The sequence below is a fragment of the Bufo bufo genome, chromosome 8 (assembly GCF_905171765.1).
Source record: "Bufo bufo chromosome 8, aBufBuf1.1, whole genome shotgun sequence".
Taxonomy (NCBI): Eukaryota; Metazoa; Chordata; class Amphibia; order Anura; family Bufonidae; genus Bufo; species Bufo bufo.
The window spans coordinates 19105676-19128703 of NC_053396.1; the positions used below are offsets into that span (position 1 = coordinate 19105676).

Below are 23028 nucleotides of genomic sequence, written 5' to 3' on the forward strand. Positions count from 1 at the left end.
GCCTGCACAATATATCGCCAAAGCAATTGCAATAAATCGCCATATCGCAATCGCCAATTGGCCGACCCAAAAATCCTGCAATTGTATTACCATATTTTTTGCTTCATAAGACAAACTTTTTTCCCCCCCAAAAGTGTGGGGGAGGGGGGAATGGCAGTGCATCTTATAAAGTGATGGTTGACTTTTTACGTGGATGACACGGATGTATCGCTGGCCGCTATGTTGCACAGCGTGGCCGGCGATACATCAGTTACAGTGCGGGGAGGGAGGAGGGGCTGGAGGCAAGTCGTTATTTTAATGAACAAATGTTCTTCTATTTATTCTATTTTATTAATCTGTTCTGTGCAGTGCTATTAAGAAAATGGCAAGTTTTGTATTTTGTATTTTTGCAGTAATGCTAATATGTTCATTAATTTAGAAAAATATGTTTTATTTTGAAAAAACACTGTGCATTTCAGTTCTTGAGTTAAGCATAACTACATTTCAGCATTATCAGTAATTTCTGTGTGCTTTTGCCTTGAAAATCCAAGCAAATAGACCTCTAGCACAATTCCCTTAAAATATTGCATCGCATTTTTTAGGGGCCTAATCGCAATCGCACAAAATTCCCATATCGTGCAGCCCTAATATATATATATATATATATTTTTTTTTTACATTTCATAGCATCTAAAGGACCGGGGGGGGGGGGGGGGGGGGGGGGGGCCTGCTGCAGTCCACTGACTTACACAGACAGGTACACCGACATATTAGTGTGTGGGCACTACCTGGGGGATGCCGTCTGTGAAGTCCATGCTCTCTGGAGGGTGCCTCCCCCTCCTGAGGGGGAGCTCTCTTAAAGGCTGTGGCTACCTGCGAGAGCGCTCTCTGAAGGACGCCGCCTACGAGGAGGGAGCTCTCTAAAAGCCGTCATCTCCTGTGAGGGGGGAGCTCTCTAAAAGCCGTTGTCACCTCCTACGAGGGGGGAGCTCTCTAAAGGCCGTTGTCACCTCCTACGAGGGGGGAGCTCTCTAAAGGCCGTTGTCACCTCCTACGAGGGGGGAGCTCTCTAAAGGCCGTTGTCACCTCCTACGAGGGGGGAGCTCTCTAACGGCCGTTGTCACCTCCTACGAGGGGGGAGCTCTCTAAAAGCCGTTGTCACCTCCTACGAGGAGGGAGCTCTCTAAAAGCCGTTGTCACCTCCTACGAGGAGGGAGCTCTCTAAAAGCCGTTGTCACCTCCTACGAGGGGGGAGCTCTCTAACGGCCGTCAAGCCGCCTGCGAAGAGGGCGCTCTCTAAGTCGTCACCTCCTGCGAGGGGGGAGCTCTCTAAAGGCCGTTGTCACCTCCTACGAGGGGGGAGCTCTCTAACGGCCGTCAAGCCGCCTGCGAAGAGGGCGCTCTCTAAGTCGTCACCTCCTGCGAGGGGGGAGCTCTCTAAAGGCCGACACCACCTGCGAGGGGGGAGCTCTCCAACGCCCGTCGAGCCGCCTGCGAGGAGGGAGCCCTCTAAATGCCGCCGTCACCTGCTACGAGGAGGGTGCTCTCTAACGCCCGTCGAGCCGCCTGCGGGGAGGGCGCTCTCTATAGGCCGTCGAGCCTCCTGCGGGGAGGGCGCTCTCTATAGGCCGTCACCATCCTGAGAGGGGGGGAGGCGCTCTACTAAAATGTGTGTCTGTGTCAGGGTTGACAGTCTCCGCACCCCAGACCCTCATGCTGGGAGTTGTAGTTCCATACATTATTCAGAAGGAATCCTGTGGTGGGGTCTTAGCATGCTGGGAGTTGTCTCCTGTAACTTGGTGACTGATGAGAGTCGTATCGTAGTTTAATAATTGTGCTCAACTGCCTGGAAGTTTGTACTCCTGTACGTTAGGCGCCCAGAGCATGCTGGGAGTTGTAGTTGGGAAGAGACCGCTCTGAGAGAAAAGATGTGCTGTGAGCAGTTATGAAGCGAGTTGTAGTTCGCCACACACCTCTCTCCCTGCACACAGCCTGCACCTCACACTCTCCCGCCCTTTCCCATTTAAACGTAACCCGCTTCCAGTGGTGGCCGCCGCCGGTCTCTCAAGTAACCTTTACCTCTCGTCCAGGCCCCCGGCAGCCGCCATCTTCACTTTTTTTTTTTTTTTTTCCCTGCCGCACACGTGACTCGACCGGGCCGTGGGCCGTGGTCCGTACGTCACGTGACCGACCGCATTATAACTCGGAGGTGAACGCCTTACTCCTGGCGGAAGTTGGTGCTCTCCGTGACGTCACTTCCCGACAGGTGACCGGAATACAACATGGCGCTGTCCAAGGTAAAGGTGGATAACGAGACAAGGGGGAGGCGTACTGCCTGGCTGCTGGTAGCCTGGTGGGGCATATAGTTCTCTAATCTCAGGGAGGGGGTGTCTAGACCGGATACATTGTAGCAAACCCTCAGCTGAGGTTTTAACCTGTGGATTTAAACAATAATATGCGCTTTCACTGGCAGCAAGCAGAGTTCCTGCCAGTGGTTATGAATCCCACCTCTGGGGTTGAAGTGCCCATCTGGTGAGTGAATGAGGAGGTGGTCGCCATCTACACCACTCTCTTCTATGGGAATTGGCCAAGCATGTGAGCGGTGACACCCCTGACTCCATAGAGGTGTATGTGGGGGTCAGGATGCCGGATCTGTACCCATCACACATTTATGGTAAATCCATAGGATATGTAGGATATATCGGAATGGCTCACCCTCCAAGTTGCTATGAAAAAGGGTGCTCCCCCTAAAAAGGTTACCCCAAACCTTAAAAGGAGATAAAATATTAAATAGAATAAGAGGGGCACACCTACATCTAGTTCACATCGACCACTACACAGTATTATGTTAAAACAATTTATTAAATATACATACGGTACCTGATAAATTAATAATACACCTAAAATACGTAAATCTATACTGTGAATAAATCAATGAATAAATATATATCAATACAGTTAGAATGTGATAATACTAAGGGTTATTGACGTCATGCATCAGATGGTTAATAGTGAATGTCTCTAGTAGGATCGCTGAAGTACAGGATAAGAAAACAGTCACTATATTGGTCCGCAATATGCCCTACTTGAGATTCGCCTTTGCTTTGTGTCTTTTTCGCACGGCAGGACTTTCGTTTCTTTCCAGATTGGTTGCAAACTTGTAGTTAAGATGCGCAAATAATATTTCGGAGTTAGCACGACTCATGGACCACTGAGGAAGGAGTCGTGCTAACTCCGAAACGCGTATGGTGCAGACAAGTCTCAACAAAAGGAAAGAAACCGCAACATAAGAAAGGAAACCGCAATATTATTTGCGCATCTCAACTGCAAGTTTGCAACCAATTTGGAAAGAAACGAAAGTCCTGCCGTGCGAAAAAGACACAAAGCAAAGGCGAATCTCAAGTAGGGCCATATTCACATTGACCCTAGTTCACCAAACGGACTGTTTCTCCCCTTTTGTGCAAGCTTATTTCAATGCAAGTGCACAACTCACGATAAAGTAGATTGGAGTTATAATCATCTGCGCTGACAACTCGTGGGACGCCACGCTAAGCGCAACTATCCGAACACTTTACCACCTCTACAAACAGTGAGTACTTGCTATATTGTATCACAGTGCCATAGTGGAGCTATAACTGTGAGACGAAGTTACCTCTACAAAAAGGAATGCTTGTACTTAGACGCTAAGGACAGTCCATTGTTCTTATATTGAAGGACTAACGCTTGGAAAAATCGCATATTGCGGACCAATATAGTGACTGTTTTCTTATCCTGTACTTCAGCGATCCTACTAGAGACATTCACTATTAACCATCTGACGCATGACGTCAATAACCCTTAGTATTATCCCATTCTATCTGTATTGATATATATTTATTCATTTATTTATTCACAGTATAGATTTACGTATTTTAGGTGTATTATTAATTTATCAGGTACCGTATGTATATTTAATAAATTGTTTTAACATAATACTGTGTAGTGGTCGATGTGAACTAGATGTAGGTGTGCCCCTCTTATTCTATTTAAAATCCATAGGATACCCCTTTAATATTGCCCACCACTGGGAACCTTCTCTTTAAATCGACACCTACCTGGGGAGGACATGGACCCCCATTCTCCCACCTCTGGAAACTTAGCCTCAGGCAGTTATGGCACATCATGTGGAAATGCCACAGATGTTTAAGGTAGGAATACCTCTTTAACTGAGAGATAACTGTCCATTTAAAGGGGTTGTCCCCTATCAGCTGATTGCCACAGCTCTGTTATCAACATAAGACGTTAGGTAGGTAAATACACGACCGATCTTGTACTGATCCCGAGCTACAGTCTGTTCTTTAACCCAGAGCTGTATTCACAATTCTGCAAGCTTCAGAGCTGAAATCTTCCAGTATTCCTTGCAGGCTCAATGTCTACACAGGGCTTATATTCTCGTGCTTTGCTTTCTGCAGAATGCCTTATTGCAGGCATGCTCAACCTGCGGCCCTCCAGCTGTTGTAAAACTACAACTCCCACAATGCCCTTCTGTAGGCTGTCAGGGAATGATGGGAGTTGTAGTTTTGCAACAGCTGGCGGGCCGCAGGTCGAGCATGCCTGCCTTATTGCAGGGAGCTCAGTTTTAGCAGGTAGGGTGTGTCTGATGACAATCGTATTGTCTATTCCCAGCAGAATTGTGCATGCAGCTCTGGAGTTTAATGCAGTCTGTAACTCAAGATCTGTTGTGTATGGGATGTACACAGATCAGCCATAGCCTTAAAAGGCTTTTCCGAGCTATTTTTACTGATCTGTGGGGGGTCCAAAATCCGTGACCCCCGCCGCCGATCAGCTGTTTGAGAAGGCAGCGGCGCTCCTGTGAGTGCCGCGGCCTTCTCCATGCTCCGTACGTAGTATAGTGGTCGTGCTTGGTATCGCACTCAGCCCCATTCACTTCAAGGGGGCTGAGTTACGTCTAGGCCTGGCCTAGGAGAAGCTGCAAGAAGGACGCTGCACTACTGTGAGCCCCGCTGCCTTCTCGCACCGATCAGATACTGAGGATAGATCAGACGGTGTGTCCTTCATGCAGCAGCTCTCTTCCTGTAAATTTTAGTTTCTAACAGCATATATGGCTGGTAGCAGTTGCAGGATGGAACGGAGCATGTGCGACCACCTCGGCAAAGTGGACAGAGAGATGAGGAAAAGAACAAACAGCAGCTGGCGCTATCCAGATAGATGTTATTGAATAACACATTGGTAATAGTAAAGTCTTAGTTACATGAAATTGCAGAAGTATTCAGACCCAGTTGTTGGTTTGAAAAATGCGGAATATTTTTAATGGGACAACCCCTTTAACCAGATGCGCTGTAGATGTACACTTTAAAGATGGCGCCGGTCCTCTTGGATGCCATAATCAATTGTGACCACGGCATCTCGGGCGGCAGCGCTCTCGGGTTCAGAATGGCTTCCCCATGCTGAGATTTGTTGGTTGTCATAGGCCAGAGCCTGTGCGAGGCCACCAAACCTATCACAGGTGGCAGTGCTTCGTAGGAATATACCGAATTTCCCATTCATTACTGTATTAACTCGCAGTAGTGTATGGGAAAAGAAATCTATTGATTTTGTTCAGGTCCCTTAGGGGGCTTAAAAAACCTGTTCCTTTTTAGAAAGTTGTTTTAATGTGATGGTTGATGCTGGTTACTACTATTTACTAATCTGAGTATTTTTTTATTTTTTATTTTTTATTTTTTTAGGCATGAGGGGCTCTGACAGGCACCAAGATGACAGAACAGAGGGAGTTTGCACGCCTTGCTAACACCGAAGCAGCAGTGATAACGAAATCCACGAAAGCCACCATCATGGTGAACAAGCTGTTGGTGGCGGAGTCTCTGGTGGTGTTCTGCATCGTCCTAAGCGTCCATGCAGTAGTGTGGGACCGTTTCTCCTGGTGCGCCTTGGCCTTGGCCGTGCAGGCGTTTTACGTGCAGCACAAATGGGACAGATTGTTACAGTCTGGCGGAGCAGTATTTCAGTACAGATCCTCTGCCAACAGCGGCCTTCTGCCAGCCAGCATGATCATCCCCCTGCTTGGCATTGTCATCCGAGAGAGGTGTAAAGCTTCTGGTAACGTTTACTTTGAGAGGTACGGAGTAGTCGTATCCGCCACCGGGATGGCCTTAGCCTATTTCCTTTCCATAATTGCACTAGGGATCACGAAACCTGTACCGAAAAACACCTGCATAGTGTCGGGCGCCGCCGGCAGCGCCATTCTCTACACCATGAAGAACTCTCTGGCCGTGTCAGAAGTCATCGAGGTTCTGGAGGTGCTCCTCATCTTTGTATACCTTAGCATGATTCTCCTGTACCTGATGCCACGCTGCTTCACGCCCGGAGAAGCCTTGCTCGTTGTCGGCGGGCTCAGCTTCGTCCTTAACCAGCTTATCAAACGTTCTTTAAATGCGGCGGGTGGCAAAGGAGATCCTGCAGATTACCTGCTGCTGGTCACCCTGGTGGCTCTGGTCCTTCTGGGAATTATCTTCTCAGCCTTGTTCTTTTTCATGGATTCCTCCACTTGGACCTCCTCGTTGTTCTTCTACATGATGACGGCTGTGTTGGGTCTGGGAATCTTTGTGCCGTGGTTACAGTACCTTATCAAGAGGCAGCCCCTCTTCTGGCTGGTGGAGTTCCTGGTGCAGAGCAGGACACGTCTCTATCTCCTTGGCTATTGGGTGTTGCTGGCTCTGTCAGCTTGCGTCATCGTTCTCTACCAGAACTCTAAGCGCACTCCGGACTCGAAGAAGCTTCAAGTGTCCACAGTGACTCGCAAGTACTTCCACTTCCTTGCAGTGGCCACGTACATACCTGGTATTCTGTACGACATGCAGCTGCTCTTCGTTGCCTCCGTGGCCTGTTTGGCCGTCTTCGTGCTCCTAGAATATATTCGCTACTTCCGAATCAGACCGCTGGGACAGACGTTACGGCAGCTGCTGACGCTCTTCTTGGACGAGAGGGACAGCGGTCCTCTGATTCTCACGCACATTTACCTTCTCCTAGGGATGTCTCTTCCGGTCTGGCTGTTTCCAAGACTTTGTGCTGCCTCTCTCTCCAGCCCTTCTACTTTGCTTCCCTATTGTGGGGTGCTAGCGGTGGGTGTAGGGGACACCATAGCCTCTGTTTGTGGCAGCAGCATGGGCGAGATTAAATGGCCTGGCACCAAGAAGACGTTTGAAGGCACCATGATGGGGATATTTGCCCAGGTCATCGCAGTCGCCTTGATTCTCATCTTCGACACTAATGTGAACATGAACAGCGGCTACGGGTGGTTACTGGGCTCGATCACCCTGGTGTCGCTGTTAGAAGCTTTCACCACCCAGATCGACAATCTGTTGCTGCCCCTGTACCTGCACATCCTTCTGATGATCTGAGAAGAGGGTCATCAAGCCTTGAGGAAGTCATCGCGACAATACTGCTGGTCACCAGACCATGGTCTAGGGGGATACACCGGAGCCCAGCCAGGTGTGTTAGAGAGGGATGAAATTGAATAGGGTTATGTTTCCGGCACACCCGGACAGGCGGTTAAAGGGAAACTACAGAATGGTACCATAATAATGGAGACTGATATGACCTACAGTATAGAACACAGAAATGCACTCAATGAAGAAAGTGGGGAGACCAAATAGGACAAAATGTGAGCAAACGTCACCCATCATCAAATGCTTCTCTGGCTTAGGATAAATAAAGTTGATACAAACCAGGACCTGAAGAGCCGATTTGGTGCAGTTCGTAGCCATCATCCTGAGCGCTGTTACTGCCCGAGTAGCCAAGATCTGCCTTTGGGCACCTAACGAGTGCAGGGTAGAACATGTATGTGCCTTTCTTGCACTTGTTTGTAGCAACTTTATTTATAAGGATCTGGTACACAGAGTCGTCCTTTGGACGCAGGGGGCCCGAATCACCGATGGCTCATGCAGGCCCGTGCACCAAATTACAGATGGCGTTGAGAAACGGAGGCATCTACAAGAGGAAGGCGCAACCGGGGCCTTGCTCTCTGCGGCACTGCATAGCCATCAGGCTTGGTTGGAAAGAGGACGAGATGTACAGTCCTCTGCCAGATGCTCTATGGCGCTACCTCTGCAGAATACCTCCCCACATACATCTAATATTTCCGTTAGGCCGCATACACACGGGTCTGCAAAACACGTGCACTAGCCATGTTCAACCCGCATCATCATTGGGTCCAAGATGTGGCGAAAGACAGGACATGTGTTATCTTTTGTGTCGCAGCGGTACAGACCCGGAAGGGTTTCCCTGTGCTACCGGGTCCGTTCCGCAAAAGATAGAACATGTCCTGTCTTTTGCCACGGATCACGGACCCATTAAAGACCATGCGGGCTGCACACGGCTGTTGCCCGTAATTTGCGGATTCACGGTTTGAACGGTCTTGTGAATGCGGCCATATTTCTTTCCTGCGTACCCTATCGCCTTCTTATTTTTGTAGCAGTCCTCTGCACGCACTTTGAAGTCATTACCTAAATTGCGACAACAGTATTATCACAGATTTGAATACTCGGGTTGTCAGGATACAGTAAGCATGTAGAACGCTGTATTGTTATAACCAGATTAGAATTTCAGAAATTTTCATACGCATGGTACTGTCACTTTGAATGTATACAAAAAACACCCCGAAAATTGGTGTAAGTCGAAAAGTTTTTGGGAAATAAATGTGTCTTCTGTATTTTTGGTGTCTCTGAGTGTAATAATTCAGCAAAATCCCTTCAATGCATCCGACATGAGAATTGCATCAGATCCTGGAACTTCATAAGACCAGTAGCGGAAGACTAAGCGAAGATGACCAGTTATTGGGTTGTATAAGAATAGAAATAGCGCCACTCGCTGTGCCTGGTATTACAGTCTGTGCGTTGAAGGACGGAGGACGCAGAAGCACGCAGCGTGCAAGGTCAGATTACTGACAGCCAAGGACTGTAAGTAAATGATTAAAGCCAGGTCCTCCCCAGCAGCTGATAACAGTGCCTGGGCTGTGTGCACTTCTCCCTGTCCCTGCGCTTGGCAGACGCTCCCTCACTCAGCAGAGCTGGAGAATGCAGAGTTGAAGCAGCGCAGACCAGGGAAGGGAGATCTGCCGTCTGCTCAGTGTATAGATGAAAGTAACATGTGGTAAGAGGACCCCTCTGTGGTGCAGGAGATTAACCCTTTAGGGGGGAGGGCTCTGGTTACTGACACTTTTGGGGGGCTATTGTTACTGGCTAGTGAGGGCAGGCGGGATTAGCCTCAGGGTGAGGGCAGTGGCGGCCATCTTAACTGAATAGTGAAATTGCAGTTTTATGCAGACTGGTTGCTAAGGGCTGAACCTTATTAAATATGGGGTAAGTCAGTCTAATAGTAACTGATTCTGGAATATCATGTTATTAGTAACTACATATATGAAAATTGAAATTGGGGTCTAAATGTGACACTTATCCTTTAAGGCTTTGGACCCCTTTTTACATAGGTTAGTAGTTACCTTAAAAGTTGTTCTAAGTTCGACTGCAATCCTCATTCATTATCGGACCCCCTGCTAGTTTTTCTAGATGTTCTTCTATGTAATATATGCCGGATCTGTGTGTCCAGGATGCTGCTATCTTCACTAGCTCTCATGTTTTAGCACAACTTCATTCCTGGACGGCTTACTCCTTCCACCTCCGATGGGAAATTTCGTACCAACCCTTGTACCAGCATACACTGATGCCGAGGACTGTGTGACTTAATCCTCCTCATCCTCTGCCTACAGATTCTGTCATGGGTTCCCTCTTCTCTCCCTTCAGACTACCATGTGTGTGCTTGCCTCCCTAGCTACAGCCTTTGGGATCTGACTTCCCTGAAAACATGAATGCTTTCCCCCCCAGCCACACGCTGATCTGCCCTGTGCATTCTCCTTTCTGTTGCTACCTTATTCACACATCAGTGTTTGGTCAGTGATTTTGAGCCAAAACCAGGTGCAGATCTTTCCCTTATACCTTGTGTCTGTGGAGGCTCCAGCCCTGTTCTGACCTATCTGTATCAGCAGGGCAGCCAGCTAGGTGAAGGACATACACATGCTCTGCAGCAGCAAAATGTTAGGAAATTTTTATTGAAGACGATCAAGGAAGTTGCTTGGGGTTGTCTGGTCGATTTTCAATATTTTGTTAAAAAACAGCTCAGAAAGGTGTAAAATGCTAAAAAATAAAATCTTACCAATCCCTGCTCCCATTACAATGCTTTCTGGTCCTCGGTGTTACGGATCAGCGGATGTGAACCCACTGTGCCACTGACTGGCTATCCTCTGGAGGCGCTTGTCTAAGCAACTACCTGGTTTTTACTAGAGCCTCAGATGGTGAGGATAGACTTGGGCCGTTAGGGTAGTTGCCAGGGGCTACTCCAGAGGAATCCCCGAGTCAGAGGCAGCTGGTCCGGGCGGACCAGGAGATACCTGAGTGGGTACCAGCAGTACAGCGGGGTCGTTACCAGGAGCAACAGTGTAGGATCAAGGATGAAGCAGAGGCGTAGTCAGACAGGCAAAAAGGTCAGGGCAGGCAATGCGGGTCGGCAACAGGAGAGTCAATGCAAGCAGGCAGGGAACAGACGAGAAGCAGAGTCCAGGAAAGAAGCGTAAATCAGGAGCACACGTGAGTATCATGAACTTAACCAGCACAAGGACCTTGACACTAAGGGACCTGGGAAAGGGGGCTGAGCCACCTTAATACTTGCCGGGGAGCCTGGGTTGGTCAGTGAGGTCACATGACCCAACCCCTGCAGCCCAGGGAGTGACGCGTGACGCCCCCAGACACAAGCATTCTGTGGCCAGGGCTGAATGGAACCCGTGGAGCGGAATCCTCAGCACGTACAGGCGACCGAGTCCAGGACTGCAGCGGCGGACAGAAGAATCATTGCTGAGCACAGCGGTAAGCGGGGGAACAGCAGCGTACTGCAGCTGCTGTTACACTCGGGCAATCAGTACTTCCTTATACCTCTCAACCCGCGGGAAATGACTACTCAGCCAATCACTGGCCGCACTGGTGACTTGCTTCAGCTAGTGATTGGCCGAGCGGTTGTATCCTGTGGGTTGAGCAGGACCAGAAAGTCAGGAATAGGAGGAGCGGGGACCTGATCATTACTATGGTTATACATATGAAGGAGAAGGACACATCTTGTTCTCATCGCTGGCTCTTCTCATGTGTATAAGGATGGAAAGGGGAGTTCTTGGCTTGGTTGTAACCTGGAGAGAAGAAATGATGTAATTAGAGAGTCCGAAGTAAGAAAGAGGTCCAGGATAAAAATAAATAAATAAAACTGCGCCACACCTGTCAACAGGATGTATGTTGTATTGCAACTCAGCTCCATTAAGTGGACAGCGCTGAGCTGCAGTACCGCACATATCCTCTGGATAGTTGTGGCGCTGTTTTTGAAAGAAAGCAGCCATGTTTTTTTGTAATCCTGGACAATCCCTTTAAGGCATAGTCCTAATTGCGCAGCCTCTACCTCAGGACATTGGGATGTCATGTGCACTGTGTAATATTACATTTCCCCTGCGGCTTTTCCTTTCAGTAGACAAACCACTGACAAGTACCTGACATACGAACCGTAGAGGCGACGCCTGGCCATTTAGACCTTCAGGGGCAATGCCTTTATTAAAAATATTTAACCCTTCTATCATAAAGGGTTAACTGTTTGTCTAGCTGCTCCTGTGATAAACCTCTAAAAAGGTCATAAAGACTTATTTAAAGGGGCTGTCTCACCTCAGATAGGATATGCCCCCACTGTCTGATCCTCTGGGACCCGCACCTATGTCTAGAACAGAGCCCCCAACGCATGTGCGGCCACCCTCCACTCATTCCTATGGGAGCGCCAAAAATTGCCGAGCACGCAGTCCCATTGAAATGAATGGGAAGAGCACAGCGCGGCCACCGATCTGTTCACTTCTATGCTGGCTTGGCTATTTTCGGCAGCCCCATAGGAATGAATTGAGGGCGGCCACGCATGCACAGTGTGCCCTCCTTCACTTTGCAGGCTCTGTGCTAAAGATAGGTACGGGTTTTACACCTATCAGACATTTAGGGCATATCCTAGAGATATGTCACCACTGTCTTACTGATAAGAACGTGGCTTAAAGTCAGATAAGAATTCTGCTATGATGAGTGTTTATGAGGTCAGGAGATCAGAGATAAGGAGCCGTGAGCTGAGCTGCCAGACGGGAAAAATACAGAGCCTGCTTCTAGAGAATCTCAAGGCTGTACAGAGAAAAGGGCTCAACATTTTTAATAAAGACCAGTTGAACTCAGAATGTGTACAATACAAAAAAATTATGCCCCCCAAAGGTGTTCTTAGACTTTAATTATAGCCAACCCATCCCCAAGAGGTATAGTGCAATTCCTTAAAGGGATATATGCTCCAGCACTAACACTATGAATCAGCCTAGGATTGGAAGACTATGGTCACCATTTTTCTTTCCATTGAGCGGATCTATCAAACAGCCCTCCCAATCTCAGCTTCCTGCACACTTGTGAGTGCGACACTGAAGGCCTGGATGGACGGCCATGTTTTCTGGTGGTCGGGCCGGTCCTTACCAGTTCTCCGGATTCCAGGTCGTACTCTGGGACTCCATGACATGGAAGGAGTAGGCGTGACGAGAGTTCGGTGAAGTGTTCAGATCACTTTTGTGCACAACTTCTCCGTGGATCAGAACTAGTCCTCCTAGTGGTAAGTGAAGGTAGGAACAAAGCATTCTGGGTAATGGTATGACTTATACTGTATATTGTCCCCTCTACACCGTACATGGCGTCTTCTGCTTCCAGCTCCATCCACCGTTTAGTTTCCGGGCCGAAATAACTGATAAGTGGGGGGTTCGGACCCCTCACCAGTCAGATATTGACGACCTATCCTGAGCTCCTGACTGGACAATTCCTTTAATTATAACCCCATGTATTGATATAGTGATTTTTATGATAAGCTTAATGTACCTTTGGGCACCGGGGCTGGAACAAACTGGTCATCGCTGTAGATGGGCTCTTCCCCAATGAACGCCGTGCAGGGTATGGAGCCTGGCGGTGTGCGCACCATACGACGTGATATTCCAGCTTAGGAAGAAGATAGATAGCGGTGAAGCGGCAGCCATAGTGATCTCTTTTAGGTCCATATTAAAAAGGCTCAAATCCCGGACCAACCGTGGGTCTATTGACCCAAATAGCATCAGAGGGATCATAAGACCTGGGCTCAGGGCAGGATTTATGGCTGTAATACAAACACAACCATATGGCGGTATTCAGGAGCCCAGTATTTGTATAGACTGGTATGACTATTACGTACATGCATGCTCAGCCAGTATATTCCAGCGGAACAGAGGACATAAAACATGATGCCGCTTATCTCTGGATTTTGCTATAACCTTCCACCCGATCCATAAAATGGGGCGAGATCAGCATTTACATGGGGGGGGGGGGGGTGCTCCCCTCTCACGTCTTACCCCGGTGTGAACCTGGAATAAACCACAGGCAGCCATTGTCTTCATTAGCATCTTCTACCGCGATCCAGAACCCTACCATCCGACCGAGAGGCTCCGTGTGCAGGAAGGTGGCATCTTGGTGCGGGGTCACTGATACAGAAGACAGAGGCGGTCATACACCTAGGACTGGTGCCAGTGGAAGGCTATTACTCCCTCCCCCATCCATCCATACACATGCATGCTCAGCTCGGGCCAAGCATGCACATGTTCTGAATAGGGAAAGCGGAAGAAGCCGCAGGCTTCCTTGAGAACATAGGATTGAGCATGCTGATATCTAAATGCCCGATCCATCTTTACCATTGGGAGAAAGTCGGGATACCCCCATAGGCATCGGGTGGCCGCCTTAACTGGTTCTGGCACATTTTCCACATTGCATTATTCTGGTTCTTACCTTCCCCTCCAATGTTAGGTTGCTGGGGGAAAAAATTAATAAAAAAATGCATAATGAATGACATATTATATATGTAATAACCGGCATCTCTGGTGCTATACAGATACTATAGGGTTACCTTAAATATATACATGCTCTGCACTATCACAGGCTTCACCAGGCCCAGCCGCCGACCCACCTCCTGTGGACAGAAATGCACAGATGAAGGCTACACGAACTAGTCTACTTTTACTCAGTGTGAGTTCAGATCGGAGCTTTTTGTGCTGCCACCTAGTGGTGGAATAACGGTAAAGTTGTTTCCAATCTAGGATTATAAGGGGGTTTTCCGAGTGTCGTAGACTGATGACTTATCCTCAGGACGGGACATCAGTATGTGATCGGCAGGGGTCTGACACTCGGGACTCCCGCCGATCCAAGGATCAACATGGCCTCGCAGCTTACCAATCACAGCGCCGTCCATTGTATAGTGGCTGAGCTTCGTATTGCAGCTCAGAATGGGCCATATGAATAAGGGCTCATGCACACAAGCGTATCTTTTTTTCCGTTTCCATTCTTTTTTTTTTTTACAGGTTCATTTATTTCAATAGAGCTTGAAAAAAACCCGGAAATGACGCATTCCGTAAAAAAAAAAAAAAAAAAAAAAAAATAGAAAATGCCCTATTCTTGTCCGTTTTGCAACAGACGTGTGAAGTTGTTTTCTGGGACCCAGTAGGGACAGCATGTGATATTTGTAATATTATAATATGAAAATGAGTAGTTTGGTGCAACGAGGGTCTCACCGTTGCACCTTGTCACAAAGATCCACTCCTTATGGCAGCCAGTCCCTTCTGCCTTGATTGACAGGGCCAGGCAGTGGCAATGTGATCTCTTCTGGCCCTGTGCTGTCACTTTGGCAATCGTCGCACGCGCAGTACAGTCCTAATGCGGCACAAGCGACTTAAGCCCGGGCAAGCATCAGGGCTATACTGCGCATGCGCCGATTGCCAAAGCGACAGCTCAGGTGCAAGTACACAGAGCCGGGAGAGATTCCATTGCCACTGCCTGGCCCTGTCAATCAAAGCAGGGGGCGGGGATAGCCGCGATAAGGAGCGGAGCTTTTTGTGTGACTAGGTGCAACGGTGACGCCCTCATTGCACTAAACCCCTTTATCACAAAGGCTTATCCCATTCATTTTCAGGGGGTACAGTTTTGATGATTTGTCTGCTCACCTGTATTTTTGGGGAGTGCGTTACCCTTTTATATACCAGGTTATGTGCGTGTAAAGCTGCAAGAAGCAAACAAGAGCACATGCATGAAACACATAAAGGAAGAAGTCACATGCGTGTAGCCATGTTGTAGGATAAATTCGTATTCACCATAATGGCGCTTGTGTTCTGAGTAACCCAGGTCCAGGATTCTAAAAAGGTGGCTGCTTCCTTCCACAAAACAGCACCACCCCCGTCCACAGGTGGTGTGCGGTAATGCAGCTCAGTCCCATTCACTTCCATGGAGCTGAGCGGCAGCGGACTGGGGCGACGCTGAAAGCAGCCATGTTTTTCTAATCCTGGACTCTATCCCTAAGGATTTGGGATAGAGTAAGACTTCCTATACCAAGCTGGACATAACCGCTGTCTCCTGTATTTACTGTCAGATTGGTCACAATTAAAGGGACTGTGTGAGAGTTGCATCTTTCCCCGCAGAAACAGCGCCACCTAGGAGCTATGTCTGGTACTGCAGCATTTACATTACACTGAAACACCCGGCAGTGCTCCCCTCCTACTGCAACACCCACTCCTCGCCTTGGCTAAAGCAGCTTACAGCACCCCCCAAGGGTCAGTTTGAGGGCGGTTAAAAACCCCTATCTAAAGCACACGCCTCACTTTAAAGGGGATCCTCTTGTCATCAATATCAGATCGGTGGGAGCCCAACTCCTGGCACACCCAAGATCAGCCGTGGCGTTCAAACTATGGCTGCAGCCTCTTTATACTATACTAAGCACAGCGCCACCCATTGTATAGTGGCTGTGCTGGGTACTGCGGCTCAATCCTATTCACTTGAATGGGCCCACGTGACGTCACAGGCCGAGGCATAGGTTGAAGATCTTGTCCAAACACCGCCACCCCCCTTCAGGCAACTGATCGGCTTGGAGCCGGGAGCCGTACCCCTAATGATCAATATTTAAATGCCGCAAAATCCCTTTAATAGAAACTATTAACGATAGGAATGAAAAGTATTTTTCTTACCATGTCCTATTTTATTCACAGATTTTTCTCTTTCCACCAGAAAGTCACCTGAAGAACAGATAATGCGGCATAAATATTACCGGCACGGCGGGTCCCACCATGATGCCTGCAATGCCAAGAGCCAACCACTAATGGAGAGTGGTACACAGATGCAAAAAAGTTATTTTTGCAGAAACAGTGCCCCTCTAGTCCACAGGGTGTGTCTGGTATTGCAGTTTATTCCATTTAAAAGGGCATCTGTCAGCAGTTTTGTACCTATGACACTGACTGACCTGTTACATGTGCGCTTGGCAGCTGAAGGCATCTGTGTTGTTCCTATGTTCATATGAGAAAAATGAAGTTTTATTATATGCAAATGAGCCTCTAGGAGCAACGGGGGCGTTGCCGTTACACCTAGAGGCTCTGCTTTCTCTGCAACTGGGCCAGACAGTGAAAATGTCATCACACCAATCAAAATGCAGGGAGCGTGACAGTTGCAGAGAGAGAGAGAGAGCAGAGCCTCTAGGTGTAACGGTAACGCCCCCGTTGCTCCTAGAGGCTCATTTGCATATAATAAAACTTCACTTTTCTCAGCAATGCGGGCACATAGGAACATAGGACCAACACAGACGCCTTCAGCTGCCAAGCGCACATGTAACAGGTCAGCCAGTGTCATAGGTACAAAACTGCTGACAGATGCCCTTTAAATGCAAAACCCAAGACGGCGGAGGAGTGGTTTCTGGATCAAAGCAGACCCCTTTTCTCAGACCCCTGTGCCTTCAGCCTTCTTGTCCATATAAATAAAACCGCTCTTACCTTGGTCACTGAACACTCCTTTCTCAAAGAAGAAGCGGATCTTGTCCCCGCTATGCAGGAAATAATCAGCGCTTCCCTGTCAGGGAAACAATGGAAAGCGGTCACACCTTCGACTTCCTTCTCCCAAACTTATGCAATTTCCACTTAAAGTGGCCATACTCGGAGGTAGCGGCCGATGTGGGGCAAATGAATGGCCGTCCGAGTACTACATGGCCGGGCTGAGATCTCCAGTGTGTACGACAGTCCATAGGTTGTGTCTGGTATTGCAGCTCACTTATATGGTGGCTGACCTGCAATACCACAAACCACCTCTGGTCAGGTGTGGCACTGTTTCGAGAAGAAAGCAGACATCTTTATCTAATCCTGTGCAACCCCCTTTCATTTTAGACATGGGGTGAACGATAAAACCATTGAATACTATTTCAAAAAACATAAAATAGCTAAAAACCTGAGCTTTCAGTTGTTCTTCCTGCTGCGTAGAAAACTCTGTGCGGCAGTGCGGGGGAACGTCCGTGTCCCATATTATCCTCCTGATCTCCTCCTTCATAGACTCGCACTCTTCATGGCTGAAAAGTCCTTCCAGGACCAGGTAGCCATCTTCACGGAACTGCAAAAAGCATCCAGTTTTAGACAAAATGATCAGGAATTTTTCAGGCGCTGCAAGTTTTGTCCTCCAGCAGGTGGCGCCATTTTCTCATTGACTTAAGACTGGCATCTTAATAGGCGCCACCAATTTATTACCTACGCCACTTTTAAAAAGTGGTGAGGGCAGTAAAAAAAAAAAAAAAAAAAATTGCAAATCTTTTTTTTCTTTTTTTTGTGCAAATTTTGCAAATTTTTTTTAACAAGCGTAAAGCCTTTGGAAATGACCCCCATCTGCAGCAAAATGCTCATGCTTCACATCATACGACAATATTCTGATTGCTGGGGGTCCCAGAGCTAGGACCCCCCAGTAATCAGCTGTTACTTTGTCAGTGGGGGGGGGGGGGGGTCCCAGAGCTGAAACCCCTCATGATCAATAGAATGGGGGTCCCAAGCCTTCGTCGTTCCTCACTGCGAGACCGGCGGGGGCGATGAGTTGGATTGCAGCGGTGGTCACGCCACTCGCCCTGGGGCTGCCTATGGTTGATCAGGGGGCGCGCTCGATCACCAATCCGGTCATACGGTTATGCCGTGAGGAGGCACCAGGGGCTCTGGACCCCCCCTCCCCCTTTCTAATCATTGGTGGAGGTCCCATCGATCAGACACTTATCGTGTGAAGACCCCTTTAAATCAGCCAATCAGCAGTGCATTCGTAAAGGTCCATTCTGTACCGCCATATGTCGCTCATTTCATATGGAGACACACGGGGGTACTTTCACTGTGCTCCATCGAATGATGCACTATGGCGCTATTCACAGGCCCACCACATGGTCCTGTAGGGACTCTACGTACCGCCATATAGGCTCCGGACACCCATGTATGATATTGCTTGTCCGTGACCAAGCCGAAGGTTAATCCGCCCGGTGGCAGTGACATAGGGACGGCCATGTGCTGCACTAATCCTGCTCCCTCTGTGCCGTGGCTGCTTCTTCCCGACCCTTAGGTATAATTATACGTGTAGTACATCCATAGGAGCCTACGTGCACCGTCTGCTCCGCCTGTACAGGTGGAGCAGAACCAGATCTCACCTTCTGCATCTGCTCGTCCGTCACCAGAGCCATGTCGAGGAGGACAGAGCTGCCTGCAACCTTCTGACCAGTGGAGGATGGGAGACAACAGATGAAGCTGCCAGATAATGAGAGGCCCCAGCATACCAGCACCCGTCATGTGATCACTGTCAGCTGACCTGCCGGAAGGGAATTTAGCTAAGAAACAAACAAAAAAAAACAAAACTAAATTTTTTATTTTGATCAGTCCTGCTGAACGACCTCCTCAACCCTTGATGGATTGTGTGACACCAGAGGAGGGCGCTGTGGAACCAGGGCTCCCCAGAAATAGAATAATTTGGCTGCTCTCATTCACAAACAGCGCCACTCCTGTCAACGAGGCGTTGTGTGGTATCGCAATTCGACTTCGCTGAACAGAATGAGACTAAGCTGCAATACTGCACACAACCTGTGGACAGGGGTGGCGCTGTTTCTGGAAGAAAGCAGCCATGTTTTTCTAATCCTGGACAATCCCTTTATTATCAAGTGTTGTTCAGTAGATCTTCATGTTTAAAGCCATCAATGTATACTTAAAGGGGTTCTCCCATGACGGATGTAGAAATGAAAAATCAGACATCCTATAGTACATGACAACCTCTTTTTAACAAAGCTAGAACCAGCCCCGGACCTCACATGGATCCAGAGATCTCCCCAGTCATTGCTATATTTATTTCAAGCTGGAAGCTCAGGGGGGTGTGTCCTTTATTATTATTATTTTTCTATCACAACTCAGGGGGCGTGTCTTTTCTTCTGCATCTCTCTCTCTCCCTATCACAGCTCAAGGGGGTGTGTCCTTTATGCTTCAGTTCTTTTTCTATCACAACTCAGGTGGGAGTGTCTTTTCTTCTGCAGCTCTCTCCCCATCACAGCTCAAGGGGTGTGTCCTTTCTGCTGCAGTTCTTTTTTCTATCACAACTCAGGGGGGCATGTCTTTTCTTCTGCAGCTCTCTCCCCATCACAGCTCAAGGGTGTGTCCTTTCTGCTGCAGTTCTTTTTTTCTATGACAACTCAGGGGGGCGTGTCTTTCCTTTTGCAGCTCTCTCCCCATCACAGCTCAAGGGTGTGTCCTTTCTGCTGCAGTTCTTTTTTTTTCTATCACAACTCAGGGGGGGTGTGTCTTTTCTTCTGCAGCTCTCTCCCCATCACAGCTCAAGGGGGTGTGTCCTTTCTGCTGCAGTTCTTTTTTCTATCACAACTCAGGGGGGCGTGTCTTTTCTTCTGCAGCTCTCTCCCCATCACAGCTCAAGGGTGTGTCCTTTCTGCTGCAGTTCTTTTTTTTCTATCACAACTCAGGGGGGGCGTGTCTTTTCTTTTGCAGCTATCTCCCCATCACAGCTCAAAGGGGTGTGTCCTTTCTGCTGTGGTTATTTTTTTTTCCCCCTATCACCACTCAAGCGACCTGTCTTTTCTTCTGCAGCTCTCTCCCTATCATAGCTGATTGGGCTTGTCCTTTCAGCTGGAGGCCTCTCCCTATCACAGCCCTGCTGCAGCTCTCATTCCCTATCACAGCCCAGGGGGGCATGTACTTTCTGCAACAGCTCTCCCCCGTAACTGTCACAGCTTCCAACAGTAGATACGGCTGGTGGCAGTTGAAGAGGGAATTGAGCGCGGGCGACCACTTCAGCAAGGACAGAGAAATAAGGAAAAGAACAAACAGCAGGTGGCGCCATACAGATAGGTTTTATTGAATAACTCAGAGGGTATAATTCATTTTTTATTACAAGAAATAACAAAAGTTTTCAGATCCAGGGGCTGGTTTAAAAAAACAAACAAAAAAAACAACTGAGATGGCCACCTGGTGAGAGAGCTCCGGCTCCCACCGTCCATCTCCCTCATCTAGCGACTGCCACAGCAACCTAAGGCATTCCCTCAAGCCCAAGAATGGCTGCGAAACAGCTGGGGGAAAGAAAGGGGCCGAAAACTAAAGGCAGTAGGCAAAGATGGCGTGTATGAGGGAGCGCGTGCGCGCAGTACTATGGCCCTTGCAGAGCTCCCGCCGCCAGCAACTCACCCCGCTGCCATCTCAACCCCGACTCCCTCAGCCGCTCGGCAGTTCTCCCTAGATGGCGACTGGGACTCGCCTGTCCCCCTTGAAACTACGACACAGGCCCTGCAGGAGCCACGGCACCTGGAGAGGAGGGAAGCCATTCCTCCACCCCCAGAGATGGCCGAGGCGCAGCGCTGGTAAGAACAAAGTGCTGCCTTACCCCCATCCACTGCTTCAACAGAGGAACCTGAACCAAAACGTCAGACAAAGCTGCATCTGAACATACACTGAAGGGGATGAGATGAGCCCTGCGATCCTCCTTGCACAAGGACCTTACTAAGCTTTTCTCTCCGCTCCACACGGTGATCAATGACATTGGAGATAGAGTATCCCACGTGGAATCTAAAATGGCTTCCTTTGCTGAAGCTCACAATAAGCTGGTAGACTCCCACAATAACCTAGATGATAAAGTGGCCTCTCTACAAGCGAAGCAGGTGGAGTATGAGGATCGCAGCCACAGGAACAACATAAAGTTCCACAACATCCCGGAGTCCTTTCCGGGCCCAGAACTCAGAAAATACAACAGTTCACCAAACTTCTACTCCCCGACTGTGCGGATTACGAGCTCAGCATAGACAGAGCGCACATATTTCCCAAGCCACCTCACCTACCGGCCCAGGGACGTACTGGCCCGATACACCTTCTACCATATAAAGGAGAGGCTCATGGAAAAGATGCGAAAAGAACAGCCACTACCTGAAATTATTCACACTGACTTATCGGCTGCCACCCTGCAAGCCCGCAGACGTCTCGCACCACTTACCTCCATCCTGAGACAGCAAGCTATCCCCTACCGGTGGGGATCTCCCACTACAGTCCTCATTAACAGGAAAGGGACGCTTCATGCAGTTACATCGATAGAAGGAAAACTCTCCTTTCCAAATGGCACCTTCCTATGGAAGAAGAACCCCCGCAGACCAAAAACATTCCCCCTGCGAAGTTAGCCAAGGAGTGGCATGCAATCCCTACATCCTGAACCTTAGCCCTATACCGGGCCTTCTATTCTATCATCCTTTGCCTCCCAAGAGCCCCCTAATTAGGGCGAGGGAGAAGGTGGGATCCCTTTGAAGTAAACTAAGATGTCAACTGTTTTCACCCCCAGTTCACACAGTACCTCCAGGACCGGGTGGGTACTGTTAATGTTATACCGCGGTTCACTGCTTGTTAACTTCTCTTTTTACTTTTGTAGTATTTTCATATGTCGGATGTCCGGGTGAAGGCTTTCTTTGTGATAGACCGATTGGGGGAGCTGGGCAACCCCCTAGTTGACCTAGTACTCGGGCAACTAGGGCAACCCCCTAGTTGCCCGAGTACTAGGTTCACCAACAACACCTATCATTTCTGGGTAACTCAAAATAATACTTAAAGGGGTTCTGCAGTTTGTTTAAACTGATGATCTATCCTCTGGATAGATCATCAGCACCTGATCGTCGGGGGTCCCGGGTGTCACCTGATTTGGATGTAAATTCCCTCAAATTAAAGCTGACAGTCTGCAGGTAAAGCACATCTTGTTCGTTTCATTTCTAATCCATTGTGGTGGTGTATAGAGCCAAAAATGTTAGAATTGTGTCAGTGTCCCAATATTTATGGGCCTGACTGTACGTACCTTCTGTCGGTGCCAGAAGTGGAGTCGTCCTTTAGAGAGTTTCTTTGCTATAAACTGTACCTCAGAGATCCAACCCTATACCCTGTGAAACTGCCACAAGGCATACATGAGGGGGGCGATTATCAAACAGAGCAGCATATGCCATAACCAAAGAGATAAAGACATCCAGAACACGATGCAAACTATTCAAAAGCTCGAGACAATGAATAAACAATCCCTTTCGGATTCTCATTTAACTTCGCTCTCCAAAGCCAGGCTGCGTCTGAGAAGCCTCCTCATGTATGCCCATGAGAAATCTCTTAGCCGCCTTAAGTTCCAATATTATGCCCAAGACAACAAAGCCGGGGCGCTCCTGGCGAAAAGACTTAAGTCTCAGACGCTAAAATAAAAAATACAGTGTATCCACCACATGGAACCCAACCTACGCCCCTAGAGACATAGCCAACACCTTTTGAGATTACTACTCTCTCCTACAGTCAGGTCCATAAATATTGGGACATCGACACAATTCTAACATTTTTCCAAATCAGGTGAACGGTGCAGGAATTACAGCAGTTTGCAGATGTGCCTCCCACTTGTTAAGGAACCAAAAGTAATGGGACAGAATAATCATAAATCAAACTTTCACTTTTTAATACTTGGTTGCAAATCCTTTGCAGTCAATTACAGCCTGAAGTCTGGAACGCATAGACATCACCAGACGTTGGGTTTCATTCCTGGTGATGCTCTGCCAGGCCTCTACTGCAACTGTCTTCAGTTCCTGCTTGTTCTTGGGGCATTTTCCCTTCAGTTT

General features: G+C 48.4%; 3 protein-coding genes across 4 annotated transcripts in view; 1 reads left to right on the plus strand and 2 right to left on the minus strand.

The window, feature by feature from the left end:
* Positions 1–2176, minus strand: part of NUP188 (nucleoporin 188) — a 42500-nt gene extending 40324 nt beyond the window's left edge. Inside the window, exon 1 of the mRNA XM_040405635.1 lies at positions 2059–2176. Coding sequence (XP_040261569.1) covers positions 2059–2087 — 29 coding nt within the window. The 5' untranslated portion in view covers positions 2088–2176. The remainder of the gene's footprint in view (positions 1–2058) is intronic.
* Positions 2177–2220: 44 nt separating this feature from the next.
* Positions 2221–8686, plus strand: DOLK (dolichol kinase). Its single transcript, XM_040405989.1, has 2 exons — positions 2221–2276; positions 5706–8686. Exon 2 carries the CDS (start codon positions 5733–5735, stop codon positions 7374–7376), a length of 1644 nt encoding a protein of 547 aa, XP_040261923.1. The 5' UTR covers positions 2221–2276; positions 5706–5732; the 3' UTR covers positions 7377–8686.
* Positions 8687–10391: 1705 nt separating this feature from the next.
* On the minus strand, positions 10392–22319 carry PHYHD1 (phytanoyl-CoA dioxygenase domain containing 1). 2 transcript variants are annotated; one of them, XM_040405992.1, is made up of 12 exons: positions 22236–22319; positions 18565–18741; positions 17343–17501; positions 16895–16970; positions 16100–16147; positions 15086–15141; positions 13996–14058; positions 13878–13899; positions 13448–13576; positions 12945–13061; positions 12552–12678; positions 10392–11203 (listed from the first exon to the last, which is right to left on the minus strand). In XM_040405992.1, the coding sequence occupies exons 2-12, from the start codon at positions 18595–18597 to the stop codon at positions 11158–11160; spliced, it is 876 nt and encodes a 291-aa protein (XP_040261926.1). In that variant the 5' UTR covers positions 18598–18741; positions 22236–22319; the 3' UTR covers positions 10392–11157. The 2 variants fall into 2 exon arrangements, with proteins under 2 accessions (XP_040261926.1, XP_040261925.1); XM_040405991.1 differs by lacking the exons at positions 18565–18741; positions 22236–22319 and adding an exon at positions 18329–18538.
* Between the last annotated feature and the right edge of the window lie 709 nt (positions 22320–23028).